This window comes from Seriola lalandi, unplaced genomic scaffold, assembly GCF_002814215.2.
Source record: "Seriola lalandi dorsalis isolate HSWRI2012SDOR001 ecotype SW California unplaced genomic scaffold, Sedor1 jcf7180002054484, whole genome shotgun sequence".
Lineage (NCBI taxonomy): Eukaryota > Metazoa > Chordata > Actinopteri > Carangiformes > Carangidae > Seriola > Seriola lalandi.
In genome coordinates, this window is record NW_019525037.1 from 1,016,756 (window position 1) to 1,036,912 (window position 20,157).

The window sequence follows — 20,157 nt, forward strand, 5'->3', positions numbered from 1 at the left end:
GGAAATAAGAAAAAACAGAGAGAGCTCAGACCTCAGATAAACATTAACCAAGTTAACTTGGTTCAGTTAGTTAGACCGACATCTTGTTTCACGCCAGCACAGCTCATCTTTGACTTGTTAGTTCGCCGTCAGTTAGACCTGCGTGCTAACGAGCTGTGGTTCTTTCTCTCTTGACCATTTATTGTGCAAATCTGGACACTGCTCACTGTTACTCCCAAACACTTTGGTCAACATGACAACACTCATCTGTGTTACACAAGGACACAGGAAGTGTGTGAAGTACAGTGTGTTGTACTTTAGTTCTGAGAAGACACGAGGTCGAATGGCGCAGTGGGTTGAGCCCCGGTTCGAATCCCGCATCAGACGGCCCTTTACGGCACGTCATTCCCCCTCTCTCTGCCTCCCCATTTCCTGTCTCTCTCTACTATCCTGTCCATTAAAGGCACAAAAAGCCCCCCCAAAAAAAGAGCAGTGACTTGGATGAAGGTGAAAGTCAGGCCACATGTTCTGTTACATAAGCTGAGAAAGGCCATACTCGAAAATAATTTTTTTAACCCGTTATCTCAAGATAAGGAAGCTGGTTATCCCGAGATGACGGGATATTGTCAGAAAAATATGATCTTGACTGAACCTCATTCACTCAGTCACAGTAACTCTACTCCCTAGCAACAATCCTTAACACGTTAGCTGACGAGGACTGATCTGAAAATGATCTTGAATGAAAAGACACAGTGTGATTTCTGCCCTTGATTGAAATATTCTCTCGTCTGCAGTCCTACAGTTAGGAGAGTTTATTTAAGATGTTGAGATGTTTGATAGTTTGTGTAAAACACTTCTCCTGTCTTAAGTTTGGTTAAGAGCTATTCATTTGTGATGGCTTTTCCCTAATTAAGAATGTATAACCCTAATTAGGAAGTTTCTGCAATATGACAAACTGATTGAATGACACCTGGTTAACAATAAAAGTCTATGAATATAATTCATTATTATGAGATTTTATAGTGTTAAGGAAACAAAGTGAAGATGAAATCATTACACACAAACTGCTCTGAGCTCACAGGTGATGACTTCAGGTGACTCAGGTGTATCAATGTTTTTGATGGTACTTGTTACACCAATAAACAGGGTCAGCCTACAGACTCAGGGCTCTGGTGGTTTGTGAAATGGGTGGCCTGGGATGGAGTCACATGAGTATTTATTCAGTCCGCCCCTGATTTCTGTGGTCTTGTCTTGTATAATAATCCAACTTATATCTGCTTTTTTCTATTTTCAGTAACTCTTTGTTGGAGTATTATTAAGACTATATTTACACATAACTGTTCATTCCAGGGGCATTAATGAAATAAATGAAATACAAAATAAAATAAAAAATAAATTAAGATAAAAGTACCATCTGTCTTTTTTTTTCCAACAACTCTTTATTGGAGTATTATTAACAGTATGAACAACTGTTCATATAGGGACATAAATGAAATAAATAAAATAGAAATTAAAATAAATAATAAATTTAGATCACTGGTCATTGGTCTTCTTTTTCTACAACTATTTATTGGAGTATCATTAACAGTATTTACCTGGAAGCTCAGAGCCAAGCTGGTCAAGGTCCTTTGCAAGCTTGTGAATTCATGTGAGCACGAGGGGCGGAGACATACTGGAAAACAACAGTGAATGATACGCAGAACCGGAGCAGTAAAATCAGAGCTCTCTGATTGAGTAAAAGTGTTTGACCGACAGTTCCTCTAACCAATCACCAAACAGTATTTCTTCACTGAGAATTTAACCAGATTCTTAAACTACCAGCGTCAGAGCAGACTGTCCTCAGAAACGACGTCGTGCCATCCGTTCACTGTGAGGTCGAGTCTGTCTGGGGCAGCGCCGCAAAATGTTGTGAAACCAGTTTCCCCTGACGGGAAGTGGGAGGTCCTACCGGAGAAGTACACGGACGTGACACTAATAATATCTTAAATTATTTTAACTTGTTTCGGCCATTGTTGGTCTCAGCCATAAAGAGACATGGTATCGATCTAGCAAAGATTATTCAGGGACCATAACTGACGCCAGTTAGGTGAGTAACAACCTCTCGCTTTTAACTGCGGAAACAATATGGCGTTAGCGTGGATGACAGTGTTAGCTCCCAGTGCTAAATATTTAATTCGCAACACTGATAACTGTGTATATTGTTAGCATAAAGCTACCATCAACTGTTGGTATGTGCTTACTTAGAATGTACGGTAGCCGCTGTTAGCTAACACTGCAATGAACCCTCATATTACAGAAGTATTACTAAGCTATTCTCACCGTTACGCCTCGATGAGACTAACGTTCAAGTTAATAAGGATGTGATGTTTTAGACAGAGCTGATCTAACCTCTGTCTCCTCTTAACAGCTAGTCGTCATCATGGTGTCTGCGAGAGTGCTCCAGCTGCTGGGGTTAGCTTGCCTTGTCTCTGCTGTACCTACCACAGGTGGTCAGTACCATTTTACATTTTAACCCCTAATACAGAGCTGCAGCGATTACATATTATTGTAGTCTAACCCTGAGGTTAGCATCACCTTGGTTCCCTCATGTTAAAATTCCATTGGCTTTTGGATTACTTCAGATAAAAGTTATGTGACAGCCAGCAACACCACCTTGTAATGTTTGAAGCCAAAAACCTATCACCAGAAGTAAAAAGCTAATGTTAGGTTATAAACCAACTACACCTCAGCTCAGCTTGTAGTTTGATTTAGCCCTGACCTCTTCTACAAAAGCAATTCCTCTGACAGCGTTAAACACAACACAACAAGACTGTAAAGGTGGATTAACCTTCAAGTCCCAAGTTACTATGGTGAGAGTCAAGTCAAGTTATACTAAACCCTGATGATCAGGTCCAGTTCACACATTTAAATCTGTGAGGCAGAAGTGATGGAAAGTTTAGTTCTACTTTCAGCATTACTGTACACTGTTGCAGCTGTTTAAACCTCATGAATCTAATAGTAGTCAAGTCCTTTTGAGTCATCTGTCTCAAGTCATGAAACCAAGTCAAAGTCAAGTCCAGTCTTTTATCAGTGTTAGTGAAGCAAGTCTCAAGTCCTTAAATTTGTGACTCAAGTCCTCCACTTCTGCTGGTGAGTAGATCAGTTTTGGAGTTTGCTGCAATGACGTTTAACGTCCCCGACAACCTATGTAGTCTCATTTAGACACTTGTTAGCATACGGCCTTTTTTAAGAGACGTAAAAGCTTAAAGAAATCAGGTTTGAGGTATTTACTGACGAATTTTATGTCGTAGAATAAAACGTAAGCTTGTGTTAACCACAGACCTTATTTCAACAATCTTACTTAGGAGGGAACTGGAGGTGCACAAATGTTAACTAACCTATTTCCAGGTTTTAGGACTCATCCCCACAGCAGTCTATAGAGTATTATCATTCAATGGATACATTAACATCAGACTTATGTAACCTCAGAGTTGTCTATATTGCTGTCTGGATATTAAATGTCATGTGTTGCTGCCCTGGGATGGACACAGTACCATTCACACAGTTCAAGACAGTTTTACCCTGCATGCTGCCTTAAGGTACCTAGGAAAAACAGACTGTTCTGTTTACATTAGGGGTTACAGACATTCTGTGTACTCTTGGGGCCTAACGGATGTGTTGAATTTCCTTCCTCATAAAACATTTCAAAGCTGATTATTTTTTCAATATTTTGAATTGTTAACATCGATGTTTCCTGAGTGGAAGCTTTTGTCTTTTCAGGTTTTCTTGGTGCATCATTACCCCCAACTGTTCATAGGTGTAATGACCTGAAACCAGTGGCCACTCCTGGCTTTTGCTGTGGTAGAGTCAATTCTCACAAGCTAGCAGTAGCTTGTACTTGGTGTAGCTTTGTCCTTAGCAAACATTGTATAAATGAGATCCTTACTTTTTCAACTTTTTCAGACAATGATAATGCCACACAGTGCAAAGCAGGTGATACTAATCTCAATCAGTTACTGCAGCGCACGCAGCTCAAAAATTTGTTTGTTTGAAAAGAGTGAAATAAGGTGGGCTGATGCAATATTTACCTGAGCAGGTCTTAGTCTACCGAAGGGAGACACACACATCATCAGGGGCCCCACTGAGAGGGTTTTGGGGCAGCTGATGTGCACTATGTAGTGCTCTTTAAGGGGGTTTTGTAGTTGTCATTGAAAAATGACAACAATAAACCAGTATGAGGGGGTCATTGAGGCCCTGTTTTTCCCTTAACATTTGCCTGGTTTCCCTGATGGTGCACCTCTGGTGCTGAGCAGCATTTCGTGTTTTGGTGTCTGTAATCTTGGAGGGACAGGACACAGACTATAGGACCAATGCACCACATCAAACTAAAATATAATCTAGTCAGCTCAGTGTGTATACACAGTGTGTCTGATCACACCTGGTAATGAACTGCTACAGATACATGTCACAACACAGCAGCTCATTGAGGCAGTTTATCTGCTGAGACCACAGGGTTAGCTTAGCACAAGAGATAACCACCATGTTGGAATAACGGGAGTTGTTCCATTCTTCCCATTCTGCTGAGATTCAGTGAATGCATCCCATCAGTCAAACAGTTGACTTTGGTTTTGTTGTAGTACCAGGTTAAGCCACTAGGTGGTCTCCTGCCTCTTTAATGCTGCTGTTAAACACTGTTGTTGCTGATGAGTGTGTGATTGTGACTTAGTGACAGTGTCTGTTGTTGTGTTGCTCTTCAGGTAATAACAACCATTTGGTGATAGCCCCCCAGTCTCCGGTGCTGGAGATCGGGACCACCTTCACGGCTACATGCATGATCATCAACACAGCTGAAATTACAGCGGATGACCTCTACTGGAACCTGTCTAAAACCACTATACCCAGAGATCACTACACGAAGGTCAACAGCTCAGCTCTGAGCGTCACCTTCACTGTCACCAGTGAACGACAAGAATGGTTGTACTGCCTCTGTAAGAAGGTGTCCGCCAATGTTATCCTGAACGAAGGCAGATTTATGCACGGGATTATACTCACCACAGGCTGTAAGAATTTTTATTTTTTCATTTTTTATTTAATACTGGTGGCTGAGATAAAGGAGGTTTAGTGGCTGTTTTCTGATGTTCACAGGTTAAGCATGTATTTGTGTTAGTAATGATCATTTTACTACAAACAGTCTATTAGAAAGGACAGTGACAGTATTTGTCTTTCAGATATTCAAACAGGAATGTCTGTAAAAGTAAAGGCCACACTGTGTTGTTGTGTTAGGGTGTCGTGTGGCGCAGTGAGTTAAGCAGATGCCCCATATATAGAGGCTACAGTCCTCGCTGCAGCAGGTCCCGGTCGACTCCCGCATCGGACGGCCCTTTGTTGCATGTCATTCCCCGTCCCTCTGTCTCTCTACTGTCCTGTCCATTAAAGGCACAAAAAGCCCCAAAAAAATAACTTTAAAAAAAATGTAATTGTGTTCTTCCTCCTCTGTCAGATCGTCCAGAGAAGCCTGAGAACCTCACCTGTGTAGCTCTGCAGGAGAAGAAGCACATCTCTTCAACTGTCACCTGTCACTGGGATGCAGTGGGACGTCAGACCTCATATGTTCCTACAGAATACACTCTGTACTTCAGAGTCCTCTCGTGAGTACACCACCAGATGATTATTAATGTTTGTGCTTCATTATCAGCCTGATGAAATCAAATCAAACTGTTTTTTAAAGTAGCTGGAAGAATATTGATAAAAGAGTTTTATTGCCGTAATTTAATGTTTGAGATGGCACGATCTTGATTGGTGGAACACAAGGCAGACAGCGCCTGCTCATCGAGGGAGTGAGCAACTACAGAGCAGTTATCTATCTTGTTCAGTGTTCAGAGACTCATGATAAAGTTTGTGTTGCTGATACTGAAATGATACTGTGTATAGGCCTACTTTTTTCCACACAGAAAATCCACAGGAATTGATAAGGGAATCGATAAAGAATTGGATTGATTTATCAGAATCGATAATGGCATTGGTATCAATAAAATGTTATCAATTTCCATCCCTATATTGTAGTGTAGGTCTGACTCCAGTGTAGGTCTGACTGTTGTGTTCCTCTAATGGTGTTAAATCCTATGTCAGCAGCGTTGCCTCCTACAACGTCACAACAAAAGAAAACAGCGCCAAAATCTCTATGAGTGTGTTCCCTCACTTCATGGAGATGGAGATCTGGGTGGAGGCTAAAAACAAGCTGGGAACAGTGGAGACTGAGCACCTGAAGAGAGAATCTGGATATGTTGGTGAGTTCACTGTTGTACTGTAACATCATTAGGTTTCCTTTATGTTTCCTTTATGTTTACAAGCTCTGATCTCCAACACATGTATTCACTGTATTAACAGTGCTGGCTCTGCTGAAATGTGACTGATGATGATGATGATGATGATCACGATCACCGTCTCTCATGTTGTTGACTGTGTGTTGTGTCTTTGTAGTGAAGACCAACCCTCCAGGAGACGTCAGAGCCATCTCAGAGCCGACTTTTTCCACCTCCCTTCTTATAAACTGGACTCATCCTATTGTTAAAGAATATGTGACACTAATGTATCAGATCAGGTTCTGTAAAAATGGATCTCAAAGCTGGACCTATGTGAGTATGATTCACAAAAACGTTGATTTCCCTAAACATTTCTATGTAATATGCATTACTATACATAACTGGTATTGGACTAAACACTGACTCCTTAAGATTTGAACTATGTCACACTGAAACTGAAACTGTTCACCACTTGAATGCACCAGAGAAGGTTATTGATTGAAGTGCAGGTGAGCAGGTGGGTCACACTGTCACACTCAGGTTTCTGATGAACGATAGAGACAGACAGGCTGGTCAATAATATTGTCATTTATTCACATTTCAGTCTAGTGTTCTGTAAATAAAGAGTAAGTGAAAGATGAATGTTGAACACAGATGGATAAATGAAAGGCATCACATAACTTCATCATCATAGACTCTACATACATAAAACCTGGTGTCGTAGCCATGTATATCATATCCATGTCACACAGTGGCCTGTAGTAAACCTAAGAAGAAATCTCACAGTGTGAAGGAGTCTTTAGTTCATTCAGTGCCTGAGAAACAGCAGTTCTTCTTTTTCCTTTGTGATAGAGTATCTGCTCATGGTGTGTTTACTGCCTCCAGTGGTTAAAACGGTCACATACATCTAAATATGGGGCCTGTATAATTCTAAGAATTACAACTTGAATGTCAGTGTTTGTCTTTATGTCTCAGGGAAATATTAGCTATGTCCCAATTCTGGGGCTGCATCCTTCAGAGCACGCGGTCTACGAAGGTGTGGCCCTCGGCAACACGTAGCTATTTTTCACAAAATCTTTGTTGTATCCAAATCCAATACTTACATTTAACAATGTAATCCTCAGGCTCTCTGTCGGTTTCATTAGTGGTGTGCAATGACTCTTGGGATAGGTTTGGCAGCACAGGATCCAACCGTTGCATCCTTCATTGCCCAGGAAAAGAAGGCCGCATTTGAAGGAGCCTTTTGAAATGAAACAGTCTAGTCGCGCCGCTGTGACGCAATAAGTCTTCGAATGCAGCCTCCGAAGGACACGGCTCCTGAATTGGGACACAGCTATTGTTTTTGTTGTTGTGTGTCTGTGGATGTTTGGTCAGCTGACAAAATCAATAAAACATGTCTTTATTGTCCTTCAGGTACCTCTTGGGGAGACAGCCAAGGACATACAATCCTTCAGGATCCAGTATCTTCAGCCAGACACGATATATGTCACTCAGGTTCGCTGTAAAAATTCTAAAGAGGGATACGGTCACTGGAGTGAGTGGAGTCACCACGCTGTCAAGAGGACACCAGAAGGCCGTGAGTATGACTGTCTGTTCAGACCATGTTTACTACATAAACATAACTGACCGCTACATACAACTAGTTTTCACAGAAAGTTGAAAGACTTGAAGGATGTTGAACTCATTAGTTTGTTACACCTGACAGATGCAGTATGAATCCTCATTTCTTCACACCTGTCTGCAGGTGTTTCAGTATCTAAACAGAATGTGGTCTGATCCCTGTTAAAGGAAACCACTGTGTGCAGGTTGAAGAGCACATCTTAGTTTTTAGCCTCATTGTTTGGTCCCAACACACTGACAGAAACATTAACCCATACGTTGACCCATAGATGTAGAGGATACAGTGAGATGATGTGGTATTATAAAAGCTTTGTTTGTCTTTTTCCTCTTCTTCGGCTCAGGACCAACAAGTAAACCAGATTTATGGGGGGTCATTTCTGAGGAGGGCAGCATCGGTGAACGACGAGTGCAGTTTCTGTGTAAGGTAAATACCCACATGACACAAACACTGTTACACCTAATAACACTAATATTAAGTAAATATTAGATATTATTTATTATTTATCAGTCTCATTTATTCCATCAGAATTTGTGTTTGCAGAGCTGCTCATGCAGTACAGATATGTGAATATTAAGTAAATGAGGAGCTAAATATCAAATATCAACATATCGTCATCCACTGTGACATGCAGTGACATAAATGTGATCAGACTCAATGTTACTTAATGCTCGCCCACTTAAAGTAATTCAGAAGGTTAGCCCATTTATATATGAAATAAGTAAATACAAACAGTAATATTATTAATATTATTATCAATATAATTAATGAATTAATTAATAGATAACAGTTATTACTATTATTAAAACAATACTATTATTTATGTGGCTTTTTCTATTTAAAAACAAAACATCAAAATCATGAAAACTAGAGACTTCTAACTGCCCAGACCACACAGAAACCGGAGCCTGAGCAGGACTCTACTGTCAGAGCTGAACAGTGTTTCAGTATAAACTCCACTCACTGTTAAATGTGCTTTTAATTTGAAGGACAAAGGAAAGACCAGCCTGATTCTTTTAAAGCAGCTTTTAATTTTTTTATTGGTATTTATAGAAAAGAAAAACGATATATATACTGTATATAATCTGAACGTATACAGAGAAATGTAGTTAAAGTTGTCAGCAGTGTAATGAGACTGAGAGCAGCTTCAGTCTAACCGGTGATTATTGTCAGCAGAACTTTTTGATGCTGATGCTGACGGGTAACCTTCAGCATGTGACTCTGTCCTGACAGGATCCTGTGACCGCCAATGGAAGGATAATCAGGTTTGACATGAAGATCCGAAGCCATTGGGAAAAAGTCATGAATGGAAGTTTGGAGTGGGAGAGGATTCCCGTCAACAAGTCAGAGGAAGACTGCAGCTCTACCCGGGCGAATATCACTTTCCTTAAAGAAATTTACCTGGCTGTCAGGAAGTCCATCATAGTGGATGTCATCGCCGTCAATTCTGCGGGGAAGTCTGCTCCAGCATCATTAATCATCCCTGAACGAGCACTTGGTAGGTCCCCATGGTAACATTGGGCTACAAGCCGCAGTATATGATCTGAACAGCTGCAGGTATTATTCTCAGTTCTTCAAATTAGTTGGTCCTTCAACTGAGCGACATAGTCCAGGTGTTATGTTTACATGATTTCCGGGTATTTTGCTTTAATTATCAAGTGGACCACAGAGTGATGACTGGAGACAGAGAAGCTGTCAATGTATGGAACTGAGGACACAGTTAATCCCTGAACCATCGGGGTATTCCAACTAGGTAGTTCGACTGACGTGTGCCTCCATGTGTTCTGTGTATTACAGTGTGACGTGTTGTTGAAACACACAGCTAATAATCTTGTATGTTCACCTCCCTGTGCAGTGCAGGCCCTGTCACTGATCACTCCACTGATAACTCAGGGTTAGCATTAGCATTAGTAGACAGGATTCTGTGGAAGCTGTTGTGTTAAGATATTTTCGCAGGTTAGCACAACCTGTAATATGAATCAAGGCATCATAAGGCAGCACATTGTGCTTTAATTACTGATTTGGACATGAACACACTCGCTATAGGCAGCTCTGTTCACTGTGAAGGACATGACATGAAACACGAGTCAGAGTCGCGGTTTAGAAGAATCTCATTAAAAGTTTTTTGGAGGATGATTAAGATTCAAAATCAGGAGGAAGTTGTTCGGTGAAGGTTCATGGTTCTGATGAGAGTGTTTCAGACAGAATTTAGAGTAGTGATCTGCCATCTGTCATCATTTACTTAAAAACATCTCCACAGGAAGTAGTGGATGGTAGAAACCATTGAGAAACATAGTGATGACGATGTAGCTCAAAACATGACATCATCATCATCATCATCAAGAGCTCCATGTTAAAGGTCAGACACAGCTTCATACAGGTCACTCATCTTTAACATGTGAACGTGCATAGTGATACCTGGTGGTCAGAGTGTATCATCACAGGCAGATAGATCTGGAAATGATTGATAGTGATATTGAATGTGATAACCAGTGAACCATCATGATGAAGTTAATATGAGCCACAGATCAGCCTCATATTACTGTTATTAACTGTTGGACAAGACCAGAACCAAGCTGAGACAGGTGTGTGCATGTGAACACACCAGAGTGAGGTGTCTTCAAGTGGAGAAAATCTACCTCTCAATATAAATAATATAATGATAGACGTTCCATATCCACATGTTCCTCTCAGGTGTAGTTACCTGAGCTGAGCTGCTGAGTGTTCCTCATCATGTACCTGAGAGAGAGAGCTAGATAGATACATACATACTCACATACATACAAATTCATGTAGTTCTACACTGGTTTAGGTCTGAATGTCCGTTGTGAGACGGGTCTTTTAAATAAAGGCCTGTTTACCACACATTATGTGCTTCTGACAAACCACTGATGGTAATGTTTGTTTTCACATGTGTTTGATAACCACTGTATTTAATGTCTTAAAAAGTGTGAACCCATCACATGAATGTGTGTGATACCTTTGACTGATCTGAACAGGAAACACAGTCCCAACAAAAACTGTGAAGACTTTCCATCAATAATGTTGGTGTGTGTGTCTGTGTGTGTGTGTGTGTGTGTTACAGAGCGTCCCCCGGTGGAAGGGCTGAGGGTGTGGTCCAATGGGGGACAGCTGTGGCTTGAATGGACACCCCCAAACCGATCAGCTGTGTCAGAATACGTGGTGGAGTGGATCACTGGAGATCAGGTGGACTGGCAGAGGGAGAACAGGAGTACCAGACTCACTGCCATTAAAGGTGAGTCTGTCAGTTCAAAGTGTCATATAAAATCTGTCCTCATTGAAAATGAACCACTCTGACCCTGTAGATGTATAAAATGATGTGTTCAGCTGAGGTCTGTATACTGAAAGGAGATCATCAAAATAAGCAGGTGTTGTGGATTTCAGTCTGAACACTGTAGAAAACTTCAAACCTTTGATTATGATCCATCAGTGCGCGTGGTGTGTTCCAGACACTCACCTAAATATGAAAGACAAAGTCTGAACCTGAGTGAGTCACATGTTCAGAGTAGCTACTAGAACTGCAGAAATACAACAGTGATACACACTGCTATACACGTTTACACCTGTAGTGCATGCTTGCATGCGTGTGTGTGTGTGTGCATGTTGATAATGGTCCAGGCCCTGAATGTTTTCACTGCAGTCATGGTACAGGGCGCCCTAGTGGTGATGTGGTAAACTGCAGCTTGCAGAACCACACCAGTGTGTCTGCAGGTTTAATGTCTGCTGTAACTACATGGATTGTCGTCTGCTTTCACACGTTGTCTGTAGACTTCATTGTTGTTGAATATATTTTTTCCACTGTTGTTGATCCATCACAGTCAACATCAGGTCTGTTCTGCATCACCTCACAGTACCAGTGACTAGTCCAGATGTGATGCTCATTATGTTAGACACATGACCAAGCTGAAGAGTGTGTTATAGATTTTCATACTCATGGAAACTGATAGAATCACAGCCACATGGATCAGTGGGTGAAATACAGCATATTCAAATTGCTATAACACAGCAGGAGGGTTTGGTAAATGGTCAGTTCTTATGTAAAGTAACAGAATTTGTAATTAAAGTGTAATCAACACAACTGAGACTTCACAGACTGAGTGATGAAGGATGAAACGCTGTTAAATCATCACTTCTTCTAGCTGATGCTGATCGAGTGAAACACTGATAAAGTTTGATGATGTGTTCGTAATGAGAGAACAGTATTATGTGTTGTGAAGTAATAATGAAGAAATGACATGATAAATATCTTGTTGAAAAGTGTAAAGGTTCTTGTTAGAAGAAACGTTTCTCGTTAAAAAAAACTGAGAAAATCTATTTCCTGTCATGGTGGCAGTAACGTGCTGCTGCAGACTCAGCTCTACATCTTTATTATTATTTCCTCTGTGAAAACTGAATTCAAACTGGATGCAGCTGTTCTCCATGAAAGACTTCAGCCTCCTTCAAGTCTACAGGGTGTCATACTGAAATGCTGGATTTGGGTGGAGTACCACTTCACGTACCCTCAACTTGTACAGATTTTATTCAGACATATAATTTCATCTGTGGTCTCGATTTTGAATCTAGGACACCTTGAGAAGTTTGTTTGCTACACCGTGTCTGTGTATCCAATCTACAACCGATTGCCTGGGAAGGCAGCGAGGGTCGAGGCCTTTCTGGAGCAGGGAGGTAAGACTACACTCACTGTTGGTGGGGAAATCACTGTATGTGGTTGTAAATATTAAAAACAGCTCAGGATTAGATTATGTTTATAACCAGCAGCTCTTTCTGTTGACTTTTAATTCATGTCACCATGAAAAATGACTGATTCAGTCATGAAAGAAAAATAAATCTAAATAATGTAATTGAAAATATGTGTTTGAAATTTGACACACAGTCTGGAACTTCTGCCTCTAGAGGGCTCTCAATCAAAACAATGAGACGGAGTTAAGTGATGTTGTGGGATCATCAGAATCTTCTCCCCGTTAATATTCATTCAGTGTTGTTCAGGAGGTTTTTAGCAGAGGTCTCCTCTTCTCCAGAACAAACAGACCAGCTGATGAAAATAAAAGTTTCATGTTAAAAATCAGAGACTCTCTGACTGTTCAGCAGAAACAGGAGGTGTCAGAGTGGACAGGAGCTGAGCTGCTGCTGCTGATGTTTACTCAGCTTGTTTCTCTGATAACTTAAGATCCAGACTTCTGATGACGAAGATCCTTTATCCGAGTTAAAAACCAAGATGTAAAAAGTTTATCTCACGGTGTTGTGATCCAGACAGTCACAACACTGACACATGAACAAAGAGGATATGATGTCATTGACTGATCTTAAAGTCAGTGTATATGTGACTTAAGATGAGGTTCAGTTGTATGATTGACATGTCCAATGCTGTTGTTCTTGCAGCTCCTCTGGAAGGTCCTGTATTGGAATTGAACGGTAAACCGGGACGTAACCACGCTGAGGTAACGTGGACGGAGATTCCCCCACACAGCCGACGAGGCTTCATCACCAACTACACAATCTTCTACTCCAGTGTCACAGAGAAAAACAGTGTGTACCCGTCACATGGTTCCTGTTAGATCTGAAGGTTTTATTGACCGTGTCCTAACTGCTGACGTGTGTTTTACAGGTGTGTTAGTTCCGGGTAACACCACCTCATACACTCTGACCTCACTGTCAGGAAACACCAGGTATGAAATGTGCGTCATGGCCTCAACCATCGCAGGCTCAGCCACAGGCATCTGTCACGCATTCACCACTCCCAAGTACGGTGAGTGTGACCTTTCCTACGTTCAGACATGTCTCGGACTCAGGTTCTAATTTTCCAAACACACATATTCATAATGTCTGGAGAGCAAAAGTCATAATGTTATATATTAGTGGATTTGTTGGTACTGGTGTAAACGGGATGCGTCGGAGTGACGGGATCAGGATCAGGTGGAGCTAATATGAAGGTGTAGTTTCCACATGTTTTCCAAACTGGCACCAAACCTGTCTTTAAAAAACACCATTAGATCTGATTCAGCTGCACATGAACTGTGGCTGAGGTCAGTGTAAAGACCACATGAAGTAGAAACACTCAAAGTTTGTGTCCCTGATCTTTTGTACAGTAGATTTCCTCCTGTGTGTTTGCTCTAACTACAGTGTTCCTCAGAAACACAGATCAACAGTCAAACATAATTCTCAAGTATCATAGATGATATCTGCAGGTGTGATGTGGGGTGATGAGGGGTGGGAGCTGTGCAGGTGAAGTCTGTTCACAGATGTTGACTGGCTCTGATGTCATCCTCTCTCTTTGTCCCTCAGAGGACGGAGTGATCGAGCTCATCGTGGTGGGCGTCAGCCTTGGCTTTCTGTTTGTCTTTGTCATGACGATGCTGCTTTGTTTCTACAAAAAAGATGTGTAAGTTCCACTGAAACACCTGAACATGTTATTGTTGTTGTTGTTGTGAAGCTGCACCGGAGGGTCCCATCCCTGGAGTGCAGTTTTTCAGGTTTACCTCAGAAACAGTTTGAACTGTACACCACAGCTCACCAAGCCCATAACTCAGACACGCTGTGAATGACAGCATGTTAATAGTGAGTGTAGTGGTATCCACAGTGCCGCAGCTGATGTGTGACCACCACTGACTGTTTTCTGTCTTACAGGATCAAGAGGAACTTCTGGCCTCAGATACCGAACCCTGGAGAGAGCACCATTGGAAACTGGTCTCCTGATTATCCTTCAAAAGTAAGGACTTCTTGTGCACTGACACACAGGGTTTACCAAGCAGTTTACCTACACACTGTATCCATAGAACCTGCAGAGGTTTGCCTGGATGAAGCAGAGTCCAAACACGTTGCCACCGCACTGCAATAAAAAGATAAAACCAGTTCCAGTGTAAGATGGAATAAAAAGACAAACTAAATAAACTCAGGCTTTGATAACATGATGTTTTAAGAAGGTCACAGACTCAGCCAGTCTGATTTCCTCAGGCACCTTCCCTGCTACACCCTTCACAGGCTGCTGGAAACCTCCTGCAGAATTTAGGGTCCACCTGAAAGCATGCTTATTCCCAGAGAGAGACCATACTATCATCATGTACATTTACAGACTGAGTTTCTGTTCTTATGGGTTATGAATTAATTCATTTATTCTGAAAATCACAGCAGATTGCTGTAGGTAGACTGAAATAGAACTGGAGTGTCAGACAGTTGAAATTTGTCATTAACACTGACTGTCACATGTTTATCTGTGGGTAATAACAGTCAGTTTTTAGCCTGATTATAACTCAGTGTTTCTCTTTGTCGTCCTCTGCAGGCAGAGACACCAAAGGAGAACTGTCTGTCAGGCATCAGTGTGCTCGATGTGGATGTGTGTGATGCAAAGTGTGTGTTTGAGGAGGATAAGACCAGTCTTCCTCTGAAGAAGGACAAGTATATGTCTGAAGAGCACAGCAGCGGGATTGGCGGCTCCTCCTGCATGTCCTCGCCTCGCCAGAGTGTGTCCGACAGCGACGAGGGCGGCGACATGGCCGACACCACAGCCAGCACCGTCCAGTACTCCTCCGTGGTGGCCTTCAGTGGCTACAAAGGTCAGACCCCAAGCTCCCAACCCCAGCAGGGCATTTTCTCCCGGTCCGAGTCCACGCAGCCCCTGCTGGACTCTGAGGAGAACCCAGACATGCTGGTGCAGGAGCGTTACCCCCGACAGTCCTGCTTCACACACGCCGCAGGGAACGAAGACAGCACCAACCAGCTAGAGGCGGAGCAGCAGGAGATGCTGGAGCCTCTGGACTTCTGCTCCCTGGAGGAGGACTCTGAGCAGATGGCACCTACAGATGAGCAGTCAGCTGACTGGCTGCCAGCAGCACCAGTCTCCAGCTACATGCCTCAGCTTGGTGGCTACAGGCCACAGTAAGACCACAGATGGACCTGATCCTGGGTCACCTGTGTCAATGCTTCTGTGCCTTTGTTAATGTGCATTTCAAGCTTCTGAAGAAGACCTCTTCTACATATACATAGTCAAGGAAGCTCTGGGAGACTCTGTAAATACAATGTGAATAGGAGCTTGGACCAATAGTTTGCATTGCATTCACATGAACATTTACATATCTTTATCGACAATGATGGTCAATCATACGTGACAAGTGTATGTGGACGCTCTGATCGTGACACAGGTGAAGCTCAGACTGAGGAGTGCCAGTTGCTGCAGCAGGCAGCCTCTGTCTGTGCTGCAGCACCCTCTGGTGGAGGAGTCTCACCTCTGCATAGATGTTACATTGACATTAACGTACACACAGTATGTTTTCAGCTTCAGTATATGCACTGCACATGAATGTAACACAAGTTCACACTGACATGTACAGGTAATGATGACGGCGCATGTTCAAATAAAAAACTTAACTGAAGGAAACAGAACAGTCATATGACTAATGTTCAGTTTAAAGATGAATCCACTGCTTCATCAGATCATATATAGAAGCAGGTGACTCCGCTCTGACCCCAGTGTTGACTGCGGATACTAGAGATGAAACGGCTTCACATTAAATCACTTAAAAATGCACAACGCACTGCAACTTAAGAAAACACATGCAAACAGACAAAACACAAACAAGTTATAAAACATCTTCATCAGTTTGAAAACCCTGAAAAGTGATGAACCTGCTGGGACGCACTGGTTGTTCAATGCATGGTGACCTGTGAGGTTACAAACATTGAACAATAAGTGCACATGGATCATATGTATTAGATGTATTATAATACATCCATGCAAGTGCGTCCCAGGTTCATCACTTTTAGTGTCCCCTGAAAACACTAATGTTGTCGTCTCTGTTTCTTGCAGCACATTTGTGTATTTGCTTATGTTGTGAGTATTTGCAGCTCATGTTGTCAAACTGATGAAGATGTTTTTCTGTATTTATTTGTGTTTTGTCTATTTGCATGGGTTTTCTTAAGTTGCAGTGCATTGAGCTCTCATGGCCACTGTACTGTAGCATCAAACAACAACAGTCTCCAAGACACATGCGCAGCAAGCAACGTGGGATGGTTTAGTGTCAGTCAGAACATAGAGGAGGGCAGTGACAGTTTCAGCCTTCTGACAACCTTTACACTAAAACGAGCAGGTAAACCTCTTAAAAGGTGATTGATTCCTTTCACACTGTCCAAGGAATCTGTCTTTCTGTTCAGGGAGGACACACACAACTGCAGAGAGCAGTGTCACCACATGCACAGAGCAAAGACACAGACACAGGGGAGAAAGAGGGAGCTGCTAGCCGATCAGTGATCCCACACAATCGGTGATTGTGTGTTTTCCAAACTTATTTCAGGGCTGCAGCTCACTCTTTCATCCCTGAGCGCAGTTAAAAGTTACAGCAGGAAAATAATAATAATACATTTGTTACTCCCTTGTTGACAGAGTGGATATGCAGCAGGGAAACCCAGTAGTGCTCTGGTCCCTTTTTATTATTTTAATGTTTTAATGCAAACTAAAAGTGCTGCTGATTATTATATCTATAGTTTCCATTTGGACTTTACTTATTGAACATTTCCAGCACATTTTAACAATAACCGTGATCATTTAGCTCACTATCATGATGATATTAAATTTTTATATGTTTCATCTCTAGATACCACATTCAGAGATGATCCCTCTTCCACAGTCTGTGTCAGAGGAAGCATCGGTGCCACCGCCTCCTCCTCCTCCCTCTGTGTTCACACACACACAATATACTGTCATCACTAACAGCTGTGGTCTTAGTCTCTGATGGACCTGACAACTATCAGCTCCATGATTCACAGTAAACAAATCTCACTGAGAACAATCAACACATTTCTGATTTCTGCTGACATCACTACGTACAGCTGTGAGTAGTTATCACTGTGACCTGAGTCACTCTCAGTTGAAGGGTTCACTCAATATTCTTTATAATAATGTGTTGAATATTGTGAGAGGAGCTGGTGGAGACCAGAAGAGGGGACTGAGATTGATCGGGTGACACAGACATCACTCACCATCAATCGTCATGTGGAGAAAAAAAAGCTGTTTGTTTAACGACCCATGTGATAAGTGACATGTTAATGAAAGTGGAGTGGCTGGAAACACCTGGAAGACGTCATGTGTCTCATTATCTGCAGACGACAGTGAACTGTAAAAGATCATCATATGAATGAAATAAATATGAAATATGAAAATAAATCTTTTAACTAACATGTTGGTGTCAGCTGTTGTTACTGTGCTTCACACTTTACCTCATAATTTAACATCTGATGATACAGAGGCTTTTTCCTCTGAGCATTTAGACAATAATACAAATACATTTTGAGTCACTAAGTCAGATTTGTCCTTTTGACAGTGTCTGGTGATTCATCTCATATATTTGATTTATCATGTAGTTATTTCTATTATGTGCAGCATTGAGTCTGTTTTTTCCAGACAGAAGAGGCTTGGAAGAAGAGAACACTTAGTCTTAATAATGAAGCAGTGTCTCTGCTGAGATAGACTTTTAAGTAAATGTGTATTTTCTCTTTAAGAATGATTCTTTATTGAATAAAACGAGCACTGGATGATTCTCTGGCATTATTTCCTCAAATCAATAATCGATAAACATGTTGGGATCAGCTGCAGATGATGTGGATCCAACTCCTCCTGTGTAAAGCCTGTCTCTTTAACTGAGGTATTCTCAGGACGGGGAGGGAGGGGGGACTGGGTTCATCGGGTTCATGTAGTATTGGACGCCTCCTCCCATTTCAGGTTGGCTGCTTCCCTGGCTCCTCGGCGCACGGGGCGGCTGTAAGGCTCATAGGTGATGGAGGACGGCGGTGAAGTTTGCGGAGGAAACGACTGAATAGTGGAGCTTGACCTTTATTCGGGACGCAGAGGCTCGATCAGCTGATGAACAGAACTAGCTGCCATTTTCAGGTCATTCGAGGCGTCGGGCTGAGCTGAGCGGCTCCTGCCGGGTGCATGAATAAACCCGCTTCATTCGTCTGAGAGTCGCCCACTGGGATGGGGGATCGCTTTGTCCTGGTCTGTCTGCTGGAGGAACATAAACCATGATGGCTGATGGATGTTGCAGAGGGATGGACAGAGGCAGGGGGAAGATTGCATCAGACTCTCTACCGAGACCCACATATCCCCAGCAGTACGTCCAGAGCGGGTCGCAGCAGCAACAGCAGCAACAGCAGCAGCAGCAGCAGCAGCAGCAGCAGCAGGGCAATGACATCCAGGAGTTAGCTTCCAAACGCGTCGACATCCAGAAGAAACGCTTCTACCTGGACGTGAAGCAGAGCGTCCGCGGACGCTTCCTCAAAATCGCCGAGGTGTGGATCGGGAGAGGCCGCCACGACAACATCAGGAAGAGCAAGCTGACGCTGTCCATGTCCATGGCCCCCGCGCTTCGCTACTGCCTGGGAGACTTTATAGATTATTACGCCCGGATCGGGCTGCGGGGGGGCCTCGCGCCGCCGCAGCTCGAGGAGCACAGCAACAACGGCCAGGGCCGCGCGCACGAGTCCCGCAGGAGAGCGCAGGAGCAGCACGCGGCGCTGTCTCCCACCGGATCCGCGGTGTCCGACGACCATGCCCACCGCGTCCTCAAGAGCGAGTTCATCGAGAGGGACAACAGAAAGTACTTCCTGGACCTGAAGGAGAACCAGAGAGGCCGGTTCCTCCGCATCCGGCAGACTGTCAGTAAAGGACACGGCACCATGGGCTACTACGGCCAGGGTATCGAGCAGACCATCGTGCTGCCCGCGCAGGGGCTCATCGAGTTCAGAGACGCGCTGTCGCAGCTCATCGAAGACTACGGCGACGAGGACAGCGACGACCGCGGCCGAGCCGGGTCTAGGAACCACGACGACAGCCCCGAGCTGCCGGAGGCCGCGTCCTTTCGCGTGGACAACAAGAGGTTTTACTTCGACGTCGGCTCCAACCGGTACGGTATCTTTTTAAAAATCAGCGAGGTGCGGCAGCCGTACAGAAACACCATCACGGTCCCGCTCAAAGCCTGGGCCCGGTTCGGAGAGAACTTCATCCGGTACGAGGAGGAGATGCGACGGATTTTCTCGTGTCACAAAGAGAAGAGGACAGACGGCCGTCAGGACAGCGAGGAGCAGGACTGACCTTCACAGGAGGCGGTCTGTGATGGTCCCGGGGTCCGTGTCCTACCTTGACTTTGTGGCTCATCTGCCAAGGGCTGGTAACGACTCATCAACCTGCCAAGAAGTCATTCACTCATTAGCCTGATGCTACATCATGTCTCAGTGCTGGGTCCTGCACTTTAGCCACTTAGCCCCCCCCCC

At 43.2% G+C, this 20,157-nt stretch overlaps 2 protein-coding genes across 3 annotated transcripts; both read left to right on the forward strand.

The window, feature by feature from the left end:
- Positions 1-1,880: 1,880 nt before the first annotated feature.
- il6st (interleukin 6 cytokine family signal transduce) lies at positions 1,881-18,066 on the forward strand. 2 transcript variants are annotated; one of them, XM_023412642.2, is made up of 16 exons: positions 1,881-2,065; positions 2,387-2,468; positions 4,716-5,018; positions 5,459-5,606; positions 6,088-6,245; positions 6,439-6,593; positions 7,674-7,836; positions 8,222-8,304; positions 9,112-9,376; positions 10,964-11,134; positions 12,463-12,564; positions 13,279-13,425; positions 13,505-13,645; positions 14,182-14,278; positions 14,524-14,605; positions 15,176-18,066. In XM_023412642.2, exons 2-16 carry the CDS (start codon positions 2,399-2,401, stop codon positions 15,773-15,775), a joined length of 2,685 nt encoding a protein of 894 aa, XP_023268410.1. In that variant the 5' UTR covers positions 1,881-2,065; positions 2,387-2,398; the 3' UTR covers positions 15,776-18,066. The 2 variants fall into 2 exon arrangements, with proteins under 2 accessions (XP_023268410.1, XP_023268411.1); XM_023412643.2 differs by having other exon boundaries at positions 1,883-2,065; positions 6,091-6,245.
- Positions 18,067-18,568: 502 nt separating this feature from the next.
- purg (purine-rich element binding protein G) lies at positions 18,569-20,151 on the forward strand. Its single transcript, XM_023412624.2, has one exon. It carries the CDS (start codon positions 18,910-18,912, stop codon positions 19,975-19,977), a length of 1,068 nt encoding a protein of 355 aa, XP_023268392.1. The 5' UTR covers positions 18,569-18,909; the 3' UTR covers positions 19,978-20,151.
- Positions 20,152-20,157: the final 6 nt, after the last annotated feature.